This window comes from Canis lupus, chromosome 25 (assembly GCF_048164855.1).
Source record: "Canis lupus baileyi chromosome 25, mCanLup2.hap1, whole genome shotgun sequence".
Taxonomy (NCBI): Eukaryota; Metazoa; Chordata; class Mammalia; order Carnivora; family Canidae; genus Canis; species Canis lupus.
Window position 1 is genome coordinate 452,995 of NC_132862.1, and position 18,460 is coordinate 471,454.

Here is an 18,460-nt window from a genome sequence, read left to right on the forward strand (position 1 = left end):
CAGTACGATGGCAGCACAGTCTACGGGTCATACACAGAACACGGCACAATGCAGCCCAAGATACAGTGCACTTCAGGCCCGCTTCCCCTGACTACTTCTATGAATTTGTCAAATAACGGCTCTTAGTTTTCCTCAACATAAAAGCAATTAAACAATATTTGAGGAAAGGCCCCTTGGAAAATGTTGTGATTTCAACCCCTAAGATTATTTTTGATCCTCAGATACTCTGAAGAAGGGTTTTTTGAGGAAACAGGACAGTCAGGCTACAATGGTGAGTACAGGCTCTGTTATTTCATCTGTTGTTCTATCTGGACAGTGACAAGGCTCTGTGTGTGTAAGTGTGTGTGTGTGTGTGTGTGTGAGTGCTTGTGTGTTTATGTACACGCACATGCGTATGCATGCATAAAAATATGGGCTGCCTTTTAACTGTCTGCAAAACAACCATTGGTCACAAGGCAGTCCGGGAGGTCCAAAAGATAGAGTAAATGTTGGCTCAGAGCTGACAGGCTGACTAATACTCAAAGATTATCTTCTGTTAGTGATTGCTCAGCCAACAGCCAGTGCTATGGGAAAACAGCTGTGTAAGATGTATGGGAGTGCACACCCCCACGTGCCCACTATTTGACAGAGGATTGTGTACATGGCTATGTCATACAGGGTGCAGGTTAATGACAGGTGACTGTTTATGTCTCTCTAAATCAAAATATGAATGTGGCTTCTGAGGTCATATGTGTATAGCTGGGGGGAGGGTTTGCAATCGTGATGTCTGATGCGGTTACGTGGTGGCAGGTGTGCATATATGCAGATGTGTGTGTGTGCGTGTGTGTATACAAGCCTATTTTCTGTGAGCTTTGTTTGCCTTATTTGACAGGATGCCTCAGCCATGGAACCAGCTTTGAAGATGACTTGACCCTAGGAGCAGAGGGTAGGTGGCCAGCTCTCTGATGTTAGAATCAAGGGAAGAGGCTACGCATGAGATTGACTAAGGATAGAATGGAGGAAGAACCATTAGAAACGACAAATAGTCAATAGGAGAAAGACAAACAGTATATGGTCTCATTCATTTGGGGAATATAAATAATAGTGAAAAGGAATATAAGGGAAGGGAGAAGAAATGTGTGGGAAATATCAGAAAGGGAGACAGAACATGAGAGACTCCTAACTCTGGGAAACGAACTAGGGGTGGTGGAAGGGGAGGAGGGCGGGGGGTAGGGGTGAATGGGTGACAGGCACTGAGGGGGGCACTTGGCGGGATGAGCACTGGGTGTTATTCTGTATGTTGGTAAATTGAACACCAATAAAAAATAAATTTATTATAAAAAAATAGAAATGACAAATACCCACCATTTGCTTCGACGTGGATGGAACTGGAGGGTATTATGCTGAGTGAAATAAGTCAATCGGAGAAGGACAAACATTATATGGTCTCATTCATTTGGGGAATATAAATAATAGTGAGAGGGAATAAAGGGGAAAGGAGAAAAAATAAGTGGGAAATATCAGAAAGGGAGACAGAACATGGAAGACTCCTAACTCTGAGAAATGAACTAGGGGTAGTGGAAGGGGAGGAGGGCGGGGGATGGGGGTGACTGGGAGGCGGGCACTGAGGTGGGCACTTGGTGGGATGAGCACTGGGTGTTATTCTGTATGTTGGCAAATTGAACACCAATAAAAAATAAATTTATTATTAAAAATAATAAAGATAATAAAAATTAAATAATAAAATAAAATAAATAAAATAAAGGAAGGGAAGAACCGTAGAAAGAAGCAACCCATTCCCCGCAGTCATACCTGTAGGGAATGAGCAGCCTCATCATGATCTAACGTAGAGCCCATAAAGCTTCATGAGCCCAGGAACACTTCCTCACCAGCCTGACGTGACATCCACCAGTCCATCATTAGGGCTCTCATCTGGCCCCTGGGAAGACAATATAGAAAATCACCAACTCCAATTAAAAATATATATATATATATTATTTACATAAAATAAATAATAATATTAAAATATTAAAATATTATTTTATACTTTATATTTTTATACTTTATATTTTATTTATAATTTGTGTTTTGGAGGTTTTTTTTGTTGCCAATTCATTTTTTTAAAAAATAAAAGGAACTGAGTGAGGCTGGCTGCAAATGTTCAGCTTCCTGTCTGACCACAGGGCCCCGTGGGATATAATATTTTGATCTTTATCCAAACATCACCAAGCAGCCATTGAAATCATTTTTATCAGAGTACTGATTTTATCACACATAAAATTTAACCTGATCTCCAAGCTGACACCTAGGTTATGCTCCAGTAAAGAATCTTTGTCATAAAAAAAAAGAAAGACAGAAAGAAAATCACCACAATATTGGCTGCCCAGACATCTCTGAAGCTGTTGTCTGTATAGGAAGCCCAAAGCAGCTTGAACACTGGGCGTAAGCAGGACACCACACTGCAAGAAGAGAAGAGCTTGAATGAAGGATGGAGATATAGCAATGGACCAGTGTCTCCTGAGACCTGTGGAGGATTACGCTGTGAGGCAGGAACTCCAGCCTAGAAGGCTGGATGATGTCCTCCTCCTCAGGACAGAGAAACTCTCGCCTCAACACCTGACACAGTTTATAAGTTCAGAGGCTCAGGGCCTCTTGTTCTCTGCTGTACCTGCCTCCTTCTAGATGGACGTTGGGTGAACTGCAGATACTCCCACAAAGAGCAGAGCTCCTGGGGTTCAGCTAGCCTGTAGTGGTGGCAGACTGCAGTGAGGAGGGTTGAGTTTTACATCCAGAGAGGCAGCTGAGATGATTTCCATTTCCCCTTCTAACTTTCTCTTTGCCTTTCTCTTCCTTGTCCAGCCACCCTACTGGCCGCCAATGGCAAAGTCTTCTCCAGGTAAGCGTTAGGTTTACACAGACTGCCTGGTGTCGTCTTCAGGAGCTACTGAACTGGTGTAGGCATCAGAGTCAAAGAGATGAAAGATAAAGAGCTCAAGAGTCACAAGGGAAAGTGAGATTTTCCAACCAGGAATGAGGCCCTAGACTGAGTTTTCCCAGTAGATGGTAGAAGGTACACAGAAGACTATGTCTTGGATCCCAGGCACAGAATGCTCACAAGCTTACTATGACATCAACTCTGATCCCTGTAGGAGCTTCCTGGAGACAGCCCGGCCCTGCCAGCTACTCGATCTTGGCTGCAGTTTGGCTTCCAGCAGCATGACTGGTGGGACCAACAAGACTAGTTCAAGGTAGGTGCTGGGTTTGGTAAGGGTGTAAGGGTGGGGAAGATGAGAGGCAGAAGAGAATGGAACCAAGAACAATTGCCCAATTTTTCTGGGATAACTTACTGGGGGCTTTATGCACTCACATACTTGAGAAGTATGACTGTTTGCTTCAAGAACACTGGGAGATGCAGAAGGACTTACTGCTCTGAGCTGGATGCTCTGTAACATAGACGTGACCTTGTACACCAGGAGGTGAAGCATGGGTGTCACCACAGTTCCTGGACTTATGGGAAGTACTCAATAAACGAACAATAAATGTTTTGATTGATTGATTGATTGATTGTCTAATTCACTCAGGCAATTCTCTGTCCCCAAATGCAGGCCAGGTAATGACTACATGGAAACTGAAAAGATGAAGCAAAGTGCTTGCCCTTAGGAGCTTAATAATCAGGGTGAACAAAAGGCACACACAAGTTTAAAGGAAGGTGGAAAGTGATGAAAACTAAGGTAGTATAATAAAAAAAGTACTTGGAATTTGGTGTCAAAGTATGAATTTGAGACCTAGTTCTCAGATTTATCAGCCATGTAGCTATCTATAGTGGTTTGTCCTCACTGAGCCACAGCCCTGGCCACATCCCACTTCAATTAAGTCAGAATCTCTAGAGATGAGGCTCAGATATCTGCACGTTTTCATTGAAGCATACTTGACATGCCATGTTTCACTCCTTTCAAGGGTACAACATAGTGATTGGACAACTGTATACATTATGCTATGGTCACCGCGATAAGGGTAGTCACCATCTGTCACCATACAATGTTGTTACAGTATTACTGACTATATCTCCTATCCTGTACCTCTCATCCCCATGACTTATTTATATGGAGTGGGTAGTTATTGAGCTCTCATGTCACCCGGCTTGGTGGTACACAGATTTGGATGTAGATACATGTGAGAGCAATACCAAGAGAGTGATCTGTAGTGCAAGGCTGCTGTCCTGAAAACAGCGCTACAAAGGAGTCTACCCTTCAAAATCAGGGTTTTTTTTTTTAAAGATTTTATTTATTTATTCATGAGAGACACACAGAGAGAGGCAAAGACACAGGCCAAGGGAGAAGCAGGCTCCATGCACGGAGTCTGACGTGGGACTCCATCCTGGGACCCCAGGACCAAGCCCCGGACCAAAGGCAGACGCTAAACCACTGAGCCTCCCAGGAATCCCCTCAAAATTTGGTTTTGAACATACCTACATTGGTTAATTTTTACCCTCAGGGTAAAAATAAAGAGTTTTGTGTTTCTTACACACTTCCTACCTAGTTGTCCCACGCAACCATTAGGTGGGGACAAAAGCCAGCCAAACCATGGTGTATGCAGGTGGGAAGCAATAAGTTAATAACAGAACCACAAGATTGCTTTAAATCTAGAATGCTTTTGATTTTTTATATCCCTCTCATAGCAAATTTTCATTCATCAGTAATGATGTGGAAAGTATTCCGATAGGGGCGCCTGGAGGGCTCAGTTGGGTAAGCGTCTGCCTTCTGCTCAGCTCATGATCCTTGGGTCCTGGGATCCAGCCCTGCATGAGGCTCTCTTCTCAGGGAGAGTCTGCTTCTCCCTCTCCCTCCACCTCTCTTCCTCCTTGTGCTCTCGCTTGCTCGCTCTCTGTCTCTCTCTCAAGCAAATAAACTAAATTTTTCTAAAAATTAAAATAGTATGATAGACTCTAATTCAATTTCTAAACCAGGCCTGGACCGTAATTCCCATGTTTCAGACATGAAAATGTGGGTTCACAGAGTGAAAGCTTTTCTCCAAGTCAGCATGGAAAGTAGATCAGAAAGGTAGTTCAGTCTCCGGACAATTTTATTAAATCCTCTGGATGATCTCTCTCTCTCTCTCTCTCTCTCTCTCATAAATAAACAAATAAATCTTTTAAATAAATAAATAAATAAATAAATCCTCTGGATGACTCTGTAACTCCAAGTTGCCCCTATTTATCAAACTCCCTCTTTTCAGCATCTCTGAGATTCTGGACAAGGTGCAAGAAGACGCAGAGGATGTCCTCTTCAGTCTGGGCTTTGGCCAAGAGGACCACAAGGACACTTCGCGGATTCCTGCCCGATTTTTCACCACCCCCTCTCAGGCCAAAGGCATTGATTTCCAGCTCTTCCTGAAGTCCCAGGTGCGGAGGATTGAGATGGAGGACCCTTGCCTCATGCTGGCCAGTGAGTGTTCCCATAGATCTCTATTTCTCTGCCATTCATGAACAGGGGTCGGTGGCTCCAGATCCTACTTTCTCTTGGTCAGTTTCACTCTACACTTTGTCTCCTGTGTCTATTTCCTGGCATCTTGTTTTCAGTAAAGATGGAGAACTTTGATGTCTGCTTCTCTCTCTTAAAGAAATAATCATCAAGAGACCCCGTACCACTATTGCTTTCTTAGGCCTTCTCCCCTTTAGTTGAATCAAATGCGAACAGTGTCTTTAAATCTTATACCTGCTTTTACTTCTCATTTGGAGCAACAGAATGTTCCCCACTTACAGCCACTGTATTAAAATCATTTCCTTTTAGGGCAGCTGTTCTCAAAGTTAAATATATTCAATTGTCCATAGACTTTATAAAATACTCATATTCACAGGCTACTTTTTTTACATGGGGGAAAAGGCTCAGAAGTATTTACTTTAAACACGCACACAGGATTCTTATTTGTAATCCTTAGACCACATCCAACAAACAACTACTTAAGCTGTCCTGATTCCATACTAAGGAAAGATATGAAAGGGTTTCTCTAGCTCGATGAGAAATCAAATATTCTCTATGTTAGAATACATTTCAAACTATAGTCTGCTGCATCCCCAACATTGTGTTCCTGATAGTTTGTTTCAGATTCTTTGCATCAGATTCAACTTAAAATAAGCTTGGCAAAACTGCACTCCTGAGCTCTACCTGCCGTAACAAAGATTTTGAGTTGGAGGATTTCCACGACCTTAGATGATTCTTAGGCACACTAAAATTAGAGTGTAATTGATTGAATTCATTTTATGTGCCAGGTACAAAATTAGGTGTTAAATTTTGTATGAACAGACTAGACAAGAGAAACATGATTCTTGCCTTTTGGAAGCTCACAGTTTTTTAAGAGATGAAAAGCACTTATCATAGTGCTTTTCAAACATGGGTGTGCATATGAATTATCAGAGGATATGGTTAAAATGCTCAAGATACAGTCTAAGATTCTATATTTATAACAAGTTCCCAAGCAGTGCCAATGTTTTTAGAGTAGGGACCATATTGTGTGATGCAAGGTCTAATAGAATGATAAAGTCATGAGTGTGAGCCCCACATGGGGCATAGAGTTTACTTAAAAAAAAAAAAGTGACATCAAAATTTCTGTACCCTAGTCCATTGGCTAGTAATTGACATTATTTCAATTTGTTATTACTCAGAAGCCTTCTAGGACCCTAAAGCTTTGTTACTAAGAAAATGAGGTTGGTTTTGTCCTTTTTGGGGTCATGTCTATCATCTAAAGCAAACAGCAGTAGAAGCCATAGTTTAGAATATAATGACAACCGAAAAGATATGTTAAATCAAGAAGTAGAAAAGTTCCTCATCCCATATGGAATTAATTTTTGGACTGAAGGAAAATGTCTATTCAGGATGGGGAGTCAAGGAGTCAAGAAAGGGGATCCTGGGTGTGAGAACCTAAATTGGAGAAACACTGGTGGGGAAAATGACATCTTCTTCCCGAATTTTGAGCCTTAGAAAGGCTATTGAAGGAAGAGATACAAGAGGTAATTTACCGATGGCCCTCAGATTCACCATCTTCAACCTTTGTGTCCAGGCAGGTTTAAGCAAGTGCAAACACTTGCTGTGACTGCTGACGCCTTCTTCTGTCTCTACTCCTATGTGTCTAAGACACCTGTCCAAAAGTTCACACCATCCCACATGTTCTGGAATTACAACCCAACCGATGTGCCATCTATCAGGATTCTGGCTCCAGAATCTGAACCTCACTCACCCAGAGAACGCCTCCGGAAAGCCATATCCAAGATGTGCCTGTATACAAGCCCCAGAGATCGACTGTCACCACTCCATAATATACCCAAAAGGAACAGTTTGGACCAAGTGGTATGGGAAGTAATGGACAGAGTGAAAGGAGAGAAGCTGGTCTTCCAGCAAGACCCTGGATTTGGGCCAGGCTCAGAGGAAGATCTTGTGCCCTTTGTCAGGGAAACAAACCTGCCCACTTCTTCTGGTCCGTGTACCTTTTGCCCGAAAGAGGGGATGTCCACAATGCAAGCACTATCACAGACTCTGGATCCTAAACCAGAGGCAACCTGTTGCACACATTCTCTGCCCAGAGCAGATCTACAGTGGAGCACAGACCCTGCACAGGTAAAGAGAGAGCTTTGGGGTCTACAGGCCACCAATAAGGAAGTCCATAGAGCCAACGATGAGACTTTCTGGGAAAGAAAGAGCAGAGCAAGAAAGAGCTTGTTTCAAAAGAATCCCATGGACAGGACGGTTAAGTCATTGGACCTGTCCATCAACCAGCAGAGCGAAGAGCAACCAGCCCTGTACCGGTCTCTAACCCCGCAGCTGCAGGACACTTGTGACTTGGAGGAGGTGAGTGGGTAGGGGGTGAGAGAGAGACTGGCAGAGAAAGATTCTGGATTTTTGCCTTTGGGTAAAGGGAATCCAGGCTCCTTGTCCTTACCAGATATAACAATTCTCGAATTACATTAAGAAACCTTTGGGAACAGATTAGTAGAGATGGAGAAAGATAAATAGGCTTGATTTCTTAATAGCATCCAGCTTTTCAGAGCTTTTCCATTTCCTCATCCGAGCTGATCTTCATTGGAGTTCCTCATCACACCTGGCTCTGTCATTTATGGGATCCACACAAGAGTACGAATAGAGGTTGGTTATACACCATGCGAAATGCTATTGAATAAAATATGGTCTCTTCCACCTTAATGAATATGTAGCCATAAAGGAAGCCCAGGAAGCCCAGGTTCAAATTTAATATTCTCAGACTCTTAAGACTTCTGTGCAAGAACATGGCAGCGTGAGCAGAGCCACTCCCCAGCTCTGGCTTGTCCTCTTCTCTTCCCATGCCCAGATCTGCCCTAAGCCATAAAGGACTTTGCACAGAAGTGTGTGAGCACCTGGCCTGCATATCCAAAAGCCACACACCCTCTACCCACACAAATAGCCTCCTACTGGTCATCAGTCATGCCTGAGGGTGCATACACTGGTAGAGAGGTTAACCCTTTAAGACAAAAGACACCAAACAAAACCAGTGCAATTGTCTGAGGCAGACTTAGAAGCATCTCAGCAGCGTATTTGGGTATCCTGTGTAACCAGAGCATGTTCTAGAAGGGGTAGTGCAGGGTCCAGGTGTGAACATTCTGTTGGCCCACCCGCTCTTCATCCTGTGGACTCTCGAGATTCCTCTGATCTGGGACTATTTGCAGTACTGCCATCAAGTGCTGAGCTCTCTTACAAAAAGATCTCAGATCCTTGCCACCAAGAGAAGCTGTGACGATTTATAATATTGTTTACATACATGTCACCTACCACTGGGCATGGAGCTGCACCTCAGCTCCTGACTTCCTCACTACCACACATTCCTGCTGCAAGAGAAGAAGCCGAGTCTCCCAAGTACACTCAGCCTCTTTCCCCTACAGCCACCTGCCCTCTGAGACCTTTCCCCACTGGCCCTGAGTTCTGCTGGGATCTTGGTTACAGGTGCACAGCCACGGTGAGAAGGAAGAGCTGCTGGCCCGATGCTCCCAGACACCTCCACCTGCACCAGACTTCTGCTAACAAAGACTCAAAAAGTAAGTAGGTCTCTCTCTCCTTTCTTTCTCTCCCCCTCCCACCCTCCTTCAGGCAGTGATTCTCAAACCTGGCTACATATTGTATTTGTCCAGGAAGATTTTTTAAAATACCCACAACCAAGTGCCCCCTCATCCTGTGATTCTGATTTAATTGATATGGCATGGAAAGTGCCTGATTTTTTTGTTGTTGTTGTTTTTGAGCCCCTCAGGTATTTCTATTATGGCTGGTTAGATACTTCTCTAGATTAGTGGTTCTCGGACATTAGCATCACCCGGAGGGCTTGTTAAAATGCAGATGTCTGGGCCCCAAATCCCAGTTTCTGATTGAGAAACCCTCCACAGGGCCCAAGAATTTGCTTTTCTAACAGGTTCCCAAGTGATACTGATGCTGCTGGCCTGGCAATCACAGTCTGAGAAGTGTTCTAGGGTCAATTCTGTATTGCCTTAATATTCGGAGTGTAGCCTGCAGACCAGCAGCATTAGCATCACTTGGGATTTTTTTAGAAATGTGGAATCCCAGACCACACACCAGAATTAAGGTATCACAATTTTATCAAGATCTTTGGGTGATTTATTTGCATGCTGAAGTTTGAGAAGCACTGCTATAGTTTTTTAACAGGTGAGAACCAACCGTAAAGAGCTTCATCCCAGCTCCTGCTTATAGAGACATTCTAATCAGCCTACATCACCACGTGGGGAAAACCCCAGGTATCTCACAGCCATGTTCCCTTAGGCTCTGAGTTTCTTCCTGCAGTGAGGGTCTGATGTCCTTCGCTCTCCTTCCCTTGTTAATTAAGGAAGGACAGTGAATGTCACATAGGTGGTTACTGCAGCTAAAATGTCTTTCCATACAACTTTTGTGCATTATATCAGAGGTATCCCTTATACCTTTGGATATTTTCGCTGAAGATTTATTATTTAAACTAAGTATAAATGCAGCTTCTGTAGTTTTTGTCACCTATCCCCTAGTACCACAGAGAAGATGGCATCAGGAGTAAATGAACGATTGAATGAATGAATGAATAAATAAATGCTTTTTCCAAGATAGTAGAAATTGATATCCTTCTTGAATCAAGTCAATGAGTCTTGCTTAGAATTCCCTCAATTTCAAATGTCTTAGTTTACCATACTTCCTGGACCGATAGTTATTTTGGGTGAATACTCGAAAGTTGCAGTGTTACTTTTCCAGAATCTCAAAGATCTTTACAATTCTAACTCTTTTAATCTTCATTCTCAGTGATTTTAGGGCCCTAGTCACTCTTCTTTCTTTTCTTTTTAAAGATTTTATTTATTTATTCATGAGAGACACAAAGAGAGAGAGAGGCAGAGACACAGGCAGAGGGAGAAGCAGGCTCCCTACGGGGAGCCCAACGTGGGACTGATCCCGGGACCCCAGGGTCACGCCCTGGTGCTAAACAGCTGAACTACCCAGGGACCCCCTCCCTTCTTTCCCTTTTACTCATTGCTTTCATCTCCAGGTATATAAATTATATGTATCCAGTAGTCACTTACAAAAAAGCTAAATATCAGAAGGCAGCAATATCTTTTATACAGTTGGGTAAAGTTTAGGATAGGAATCAGGCGGCCCGGGTGGCTCAGTGGTTATTTATATTATACATATAATAATTATATAATTATATAATATATATATGGACTAGGCATTTATGTAGATTTTAACACCTTACAGGGAATGTGTCAGAGTAATATAACATATCATCATAGTAACAATGATGTTGCCGCAGCTGCTGCTGACTTTAGAAAAGGTAATCATGGGCATAAAATATTTAGAACAGTGATTCTCAATCCTACAAGTTTTTTTAGTTGCTATTTCCTAGACTTCAACCTATAGATTTAAATGCAAATCTCTAGGGTTTGGGCTTGGGCATCATTTGTTGTTGTTTTTTTTTTTAAGATTTATTTATTTGTTTTTTTTAATATTTATTTATTTATTTATTTATTTATTTATTTATTTATGAATGATAGACAGAAGCAGGCTCCATGCCTGGAGCCTGACGTGGGACTCGATCCCGAGACTCCAGGATTGCACCCTGAAGGTGGTCACGCCCTGGGCCCAAGGCAGACGCTCAACCGCTGAGCCACCCAGGGATCCCCATCATTTGTTATTCTTCTCTTAAAATTTTCGTATTGCTGCACAGCAAACCATCCAAAATGCAGTGGTTAAAAGCAAAAGTTGTTTCTTTTTTGTCACTATTTTGTGGGTTTATGAGAAGGTTCTTCTGCTTGTCTCACTTGGGCTCAATTACGCAGCGGTTTTTGGTTATTTGGCTGGCCTGGACTGAAAGGTCAAAAATGGGCTCCCCCACATGTCTGGGACCTTGGTGTTGACTGTCAGGGGGCACGCCGTCCGTGTGCTGAGTCATTCTTTGGCAGGCTAGCTGATGGGTTGTCTTTCTTATGTGGATGTTCAGCTAAAACTGAAATTGCAACACTTCTTTTTGTGGGTGTGTTGCAAGTTTCACCATGTCCCCTCTACTACATTCCTGGTTAAATCAAATCACAAGGCCAACCGAGGCTCCAAGGGAAGGAAAACAGACTACTCTTTAACAAGCATGGCAAGGTCCCATTGCAAAAAGGCATGTGGAGTGGGAAGGTTGTCCTGCCATCTTTATAAACAGTCCATCACATGGACTCCACTGAATCATGAGGGTTGAGAATAACTGCTTCAATCAAAGGGCTTTACCCTCATATGTCAAAGATGCGTTGAGGGTAAGCTTTCATGCTACAGCTCATTCATACTCAGCCACGGCATAAGAATTTGAAAAGGAAATTAACTGGTAGGCTTACCAATTTAAAATAGAAAATGTGGAGTATATGCTCCACAGTTAGGTTTCTTTGCCAATAACTTCATTTACTCTAAAATGCGAAGCGTCGCTCGAGTGTTATTTGTCCAGCAGATGTCAGCCTCGCACAAGATAATGCCAAGATGTCCGCCAGAGGAAGCTGGGTCCTTCAGTGAAGGAAAGATTAGAACTGAATTTCCAGGGAGAAAGTATTGCTAGGAGCTACACATTTCGGATAAGGAGCTAGATTCCACCTTCTGCCAGGGTCATGAGGCCTCATTACAGCACAAGACGTTGCGGTTAGAAATGCTGTACCTCACTTTTTCTAAGGCATGCAATTTTCCACATTTTAATATCTCTAACAATTGGCAATATCATCCAATGTCTCTATTTTTCCCCCTCCTTAGTGAAATGTAAGATAATTGAGCCTTACAAAAGATGATTTATCAGATTGGATGAAACACAGTAACTCCCATGAGGAAATGATTTTGCGGATTTCCCTTCTGTGATTCACCAGAAGACTAAGAGATCTCTTCTTCACTGACAGTCTTTGACTCAGGCAGGGGGTCACCGTGAGTTCCCAAATCTTCCATACACTTCTTTAATTATCTTTTCTTGCAAAGCTATGAATTATCTCTCTTGATCCACTCCTGTTTCATCCTTTAAGACATCACAGAATGGGGGGATCCCTGTGAAAGCACCTGAGATTAAACACTATGTGATAAATATGGAAAAGGGGAAAGTCACTCACTACCATCAAAGGCAGAGTGAGCTGGGGCAGTTCCTCAGATCGAATGAGAGAGAAGTCCTCCTCCAGGGTCTGTAATTACCTCCAGGGATTAATGATCTCCCAGAAGCTGTGTATCAAGCCCCAAGTGTTCACCTACTACTTGTCATCAGGCATGAGAGGGGTGTGAGCAAGGGTTGGAAGGGGTAGCAGCACCCAGCCAGCCATGGGGTCCAGCTGTATAGTCCTCACCGTTGCACAAAGAGACTCAAAGAAACAAAGGGAGTTGAAATCCAGCTCTGCTGTGCTTATCACCCAAAACCTCAAGGGTCTTCATCTTCTAAAAGGGTGTTCCTTTTCCTTTCTAGCTAATTTACATAAGGTAAGTGCTTTTCTGTAGTTACCCCAAGGGGACCTTCCGTTAAAAGAGGATCTCCTCCCCGGCTATCAGTTTTCTTCCCTTCCACCCTCTCATTTAGTCTCTGCCAGAGAAGAAGTCTTAATCTTCCTCCCAAATCCTCATCATTCCTCATAATTTGTACCACACTCAACAATGTCAAATGCAGAGCCCGTTCTATTAGTGTCCCATTGCTGAAATTGAAGCTGTTTGACCTTTATCAAATTTATGAGGCAGGGCCAAGGTTTTTTTATTTTTTATTTTTTCTTGGAGTTCAGTTTGCCAACATATAGCATAACACCCAGTGCTCATCCCATCAAGTGTCCCCCTCAGTGCCTGCCACCCAGTCACCCCAACCCCTGCCCTCCTCCCCTTCCACCACCCTTAGTTCGTTTCCCAGGGTTAGGAGTCTCTCATGTGCTGTCTCCCTCTCTGATATTTCCTACTCATTTTTTCTCCTTTCCCCTTTATTCCCTTTCACTATTTTTTATATTCCTCAAATAAATGAGACCATATAATGTTTGTCCTTCACCGATTGACTTATTTCACTCAGCATAACACCCTCCAGTACCATCCACGTCTAAGCAAATGGTGGGTATTTGTCGCTTCTAATGGCTGAGGAATATTCCATTGTATACATAGACCACAGCTTCTCTATCCATCATCTTTCGATGGACACTGAGGCTCCTTCCACAGTTTGGCTGTTGTGGACATTGCTGCTATACATATCGGGGTGCAGGTGTCCCGGCGTTTCACTGCATCTGGATCTTTGGGGTAAATCCCCAGTAATGCGGTTGCTGGGTTGCAGGGCAGGTCTATTTTTACCTCTTTGAGGAACCTCCACACAGTTTTGCAGAGCGGCTGCACCAGTTCACATTCCCACCAACAGTGCAGGAGGGTCCCCCTTTCTCCACATCCTCCCCAACATTTGTGGTTTTCCATCTTGTTAATGTTCCCCATTCTCACTGGTGTGAGGTGGGATCTCATTGTGGTTTTGATTTGTATTTCCCTGATGGCCAGTGATGCAGAGCATTTTCTCATGTGCATGTTCGCCATGTCTGTGAGATTTCTGTTCATGTCTTCTGCCCATTTCATGATTGGATTGTTGGTTTCTTTGCTTTTTGATGCTGTTTGTTTCTTTTGCCAGATCTGAGGTGGCACAGGCTAACATATATCCTATTTGCAAAGTGATCATATCTAGAGGTAGGAGTTGGATTTTATGGACAACTCTGCTGGTGGCAGTGCAGGGGGAGGACAGCCAGGATTATGTGGGGAGGCTGGTGCGGAGCATAGGATAAAGAAGGGAACTAGTCTTAAATGGTCCCAAATAGCAGGTAATTCAAAGCTGTCTGTTGGTACTTAGTGGAACTTACATGCCACAGGGACATAGAAAAATGGACTTCCCAGAGTATGACATGTCCAGATGAATCTGGACACATGAGTAAAAGTCAAACAGGGGAAGAATGGTGGGGCAAAGTAGAAGAAGCAATAAGACACTGATATACTAAAGGTAGTAGAGATAAGCATGTTCAAAGGCAGAGAGAAATGGAATATCATAAAACCTTCAGAAACTACACCTTGTGCCATTTGGGAGAAAGCGGATATGTGGGAGATAAAAATTAAGCATAGGAAAGATAAATAGAAATTAGATATGAGCACTGGGTGTTATTCTATATGTTGGCAAATTGAACACCAATAAAAGATAAATTTATATAAAAAAAAGGCATACAGGAGTAAAATTTAAAAAAAAGAAATTAGGTATGAAACAAAAGTCTTCAATGTTATTTTAAGTGTTTTGATTTAGTCTAGAAAGATAAAGAGCCACTTAGAAATGTACAAAAGAAGTTATATGATTAGATTTGTCTTTTAGAAAGCTCATTCTGGAGGAAATATGGGAAATGGATGGAATAAGGAACCAGTGTAGAAAGAAAAATCATTTAAAAGCCTACCACAAAAGACAAAGGAGAAATGTGACCACCAGAAGTAAGACGAGCATACTAGGAATGGAGAGGAAGTGTGACACCCTGAGATATTTAATATGCCCAATGGCTAAATCGAGGACCGATCAGACTTATGTTTGAGGGGTGGAGGGAGGAAAAGAAAAAAAAAAAAAAAACATTGGGAAATTTCCAGGTTTCTTCTTGAATGACTAAGTGAATATTGAGTCCTTTTATTAAGAACGATATACAGTAGAAATAGCAAGTTAAAAGCAAATATTTTAAAGTATAATTTTCAAAAAGGCAAAATAATGACTTGTGTTAATATAAGACAAACATATTCAAAAAGATTTTACTCAACTCATCAATTAATAAGAATTCCAATAATGGGGGATCCCTGGGTGGCTCAGCGGTTTAGTGCCTGCCTTCGGCCCAGGGCGTGATCCTGGAGACCCGGGATCGAGTCCCACGTCGGGCTCCCTGCACGGAGTCTGCTTCTCCCTCTGCCTCTGTGTGTGTGTGTGTGTGTGTCTTTTGTGAATAAATAAATAAAACCTTATAAAAAAAGAATTCCAATAATGTATTTGAATTGGTCCAAAGAGTATTTGAGAAGTTAGTTATAAACAGACACCTGAGTCAGCTACAAAACTAGTCACCAGCAGCAACAGCATCGACTCTCATCTCTGAGATGATCGTTTACACCAGAAATAAAGTACTTGCATCTCTACTCAACATCAATTTGTGAGGTGACCCCTGCCCAACAAAGTAGTAAAATAGCCTTGGAAAGAGAAACTCTCGCACTGCTCCCAGTTACCAAAATATGGTCATCTTGTTTGTCTATTTTCAAGTCTAAAATAATCTGATGAGTTAAGATTGAGATATGATGAGTTGGAGGCGGTTCTGAAATACTAAAAATAGAGAAGTCCCTGAGGCAGCTGGGTATACGAGCTTGAGGATAGAGTTTGTTGGAATTCAAGGCTTCCTTATAACAGGTGAAGACTTGAGAAATAGCAGTTCACTTAGGGAAAGTATGCAGAGTCAGAAGTTCAAGTGTAAAAGGAACCCTTAGAAACAGCAATATTTAAAAATCAATCAAATACAAGATGTTCACAAAAGAGTAGCTATAGGGGTTGGAAAAAGAAAGTTTCAAATAGAAGCCAAGTGTGACATGGTTCAAGAAGGAGGGTATATTCTCCAGTAACAAACGTCATAAAATATCCAGCAGGAAGGAGAATGCACGGATATCACTGGATTTGCAACTACACAATGATTAGAAATATCAATAAGAATAACACCCAGTGCTCATCCCGTCAAGTGCCCACCTCAGTGTTATTCTATATGTTGGCAAATTGAACACCAATAAAAAAAAATAAATTTATAAAAAAAAGAAAGAAATATCAATAAGAATATTTCTATTTATATGACAGGGATTTAAAATATTAACGTGAAAACTAAGAAGTTATGCAAATAAAGTAGATAAAGGAATCAAGAGACTCTAAAGAGTGTTCTGTTTTTTTTTTTTCTAGGATGGGAAAGGTTTAAGCATATATATTTGCTGAAGGGGAGGAATCAATAGGGTGGGGGTGGTCATGGTTCAGGAAGGATGAGAGAATGATGCTGTGAGGTCATTGGAAAATTGGAATGAGTTGAGATCCAATCACTTTTAAAAACTTAATTTAAAAATATACATAAAGTCACTGATTCATTAGTTTTCTATAATACCCAGGGCTCATTATATCATGTGCCCTCCTAATAGGTAAGAGGTTTCTTTTTGGGGTGATAGAAATATTCTGGAGTTGATGGCTGCATAATTCCATGAATCTACTAAAAACAATTGTACACTTTTTAAGGGATTTTAAAGGTGAATTTGATGGTATGTAAATTATAGCTCAATAAAGCTGTTATATTAAAAAGGAAAAATATATGTATATACACATAAAGTGCTTTTGGAGGGTTTAGCCGTGAAGCATACGTACAAATCTTTATCTGAGATTAGAGGAAAGGAAAACGGACAAGCGTGAACACAGTTACATTGGACATCTGGAGAAGTCAAGACATTTCTGCCTAAAAAAAAAAAAAAAAAAAGACATTTCTGCCTATCGGTCTCTCTCTTTTTGCTAAAAAAAAAAGGTCACCCCTAAACAGTGTGAGACAGGGAATTTGAAGACAACAGTAAAGGCTTGAGGTTGTTACTATGAAAAATAAATAATGAGAAATGTTTATTATAGAAACACGTATTAATAGTTGAATAAATGTATAATATTAGGGCTCAGCTCAAGGCACAGAATATGGATTTGTAGGGATTTAATAATTTTCTCCAGGGGCACCTGGGTGGCTCCGTTGGTTAAGTGTCTGCCTTCGGCCCAGGTCATGATCTCGGGGCCTCGGGTCGGGCCCTGCTCGGCGTGGAGCCTGCGTCTCCCTCTCCCTCTGCTCCTTCCCTGGCTCACGCGTGTGCTCGCTCCCTCTCTCCCTCTCCCTCTCAAATGAAGAAATAAATACAATCTGTTTAAAAATAATCGTTTTCTCCAGCAGTGTTCAGTGATCCACATAAACGAATAAGGATAGAAGTATTGCTTTCTAAGGATAAAAAGATAAGAAGTGAACCCTTCCAGGGTCCGCACTTCACGGCGGGCAGAACAGAAAGTCACATGAGGGTTTCTGTTGTTGCTGCTGCTGCTCCAGCTGCTGCTAATCCCCCTGAGTGGGGCTTGCACTAGCGAGAGACATTTCAACAGGTGGGGCAGGGACGCCTCTACCAACCCCAGTACCCAGAGTTGTCTCGAAAATGGATGATATGTTTCTTTTTATTCTCATTACAGGCTTTCCACGCCACTGTACGTGCTCTGAGAGCAGTGGCTTCAGAGAAGAGCCCAATGCCACGTCCTATTGCCCCCAAGACCCAGCTCCTGCTCCCCGGCCCCACAAACCCCTGAACACGGTAGGAGAAAGGCAGCAGGTGCATGGGAAGGAAGACTGGCTGGAGAGACCTGGAATCTCTGCCCTGAGCCTGTCGTAAACTGCATGCCCGGGGAAAGACCCGAGGCACGTCCCTTCATTCTTCTGTGCATTGGTTTCCCTACCATCTGGGTATTAGCATACACAAGATGGACCATGGTGAACTAGACACGATTTTCTCCCAAGCTCTGATACTGCGTAGGGCAGTTAGAGGATTTAACGGTGGTCAACTTCGGAGAACAAGGAACAATATTGTTACTGGAATATTCTCAGACTTAAGCTAAATGAAGAAGGAGAAATCCCACCTTCAGGCTCTGAAACCTTGGTGTACCTGGCACTGGGGCTCCCAGGAGCCTCTACGTATCCTCTGCATCTCGAATTAAATTCCAGGAAGTCTCCCACAACACCAGAGTCCTGTTTTTCTGGAAGCCTCTCTCTTATACCAAATTTCTCCCTCGATGTCAAATTTTGCATCTTCATAGAAGATAAAAAAGATGAGTGGGGATCAGGGTTCCTCCTCTTGGCCATTGCAAAAAAAATCAGTATTTTCTGCTGGCAGAAAACAAAATACAAATAAACTTAACAACAACAACAAAAAAAAAA

General features: G+C 42.3%; 1 protein-coding gene and 1 long non-coding RNA gene across 4 annotated transcripts in view; one reads left to right on the forward strand and one right to left on the reverse strand.

The window, feature by feature from the left end:
• The window catches only part of TESPA1 (thymocyte expressed, positive selection associated 1), a 35,270-nt gene extending 16,810 nt beyond the window's left edge, over positions 1-18,460 (forward strand). For 2 of the 3 annotated variants that reach the window (XM_072797606.1, XM_072797607.1), the window contains 8 exons: positions 222-271; positions 872-925; positions 2,839-2,875; positions 3,129-3,227; positions 5,215-5,423; positions 7,036-7,820; positions 8,946-9,037; positions 17,722-18,460. In XM_072797606.1, coding sequence (XP_072653707.1) covers positions 222-271; positions 872-925; positions 2,839-2,875; positions 3,129-3,227; positions 5,215-5,423; positions 7,036-7,820; positions 8,946-9,023 — 1,312 coding nt within the window. In that variant the 3' untranslated portion in view covers positions 9,024-9,037; positions 17,722-18,460. Of the gene's footprint in view, positions 1-221; positions 272-871; positions 926-2,838; positions 2,876-3,128; positions 3,228-5,214; positions 5,424-7,035; positions 7,821-8,884; positions 9,038-17,721 lie in introns of those variants that run through there. The other variant, XM_072797608.1, reaches the window with a different exon arrangement.
• On the reverse strand, positions 22-3,084 carry LOC140616954 (uncharacterized). Its single transcript, XR_012017241.1, has 2 exons — positions 2,348-3,084; positions 22-1,918 (listed from the first exon to the last, which is right to left on the reverse strand). It is a non-coding gene; the product is annotated as an uncharacterized lncRNA (long non-coding RNA).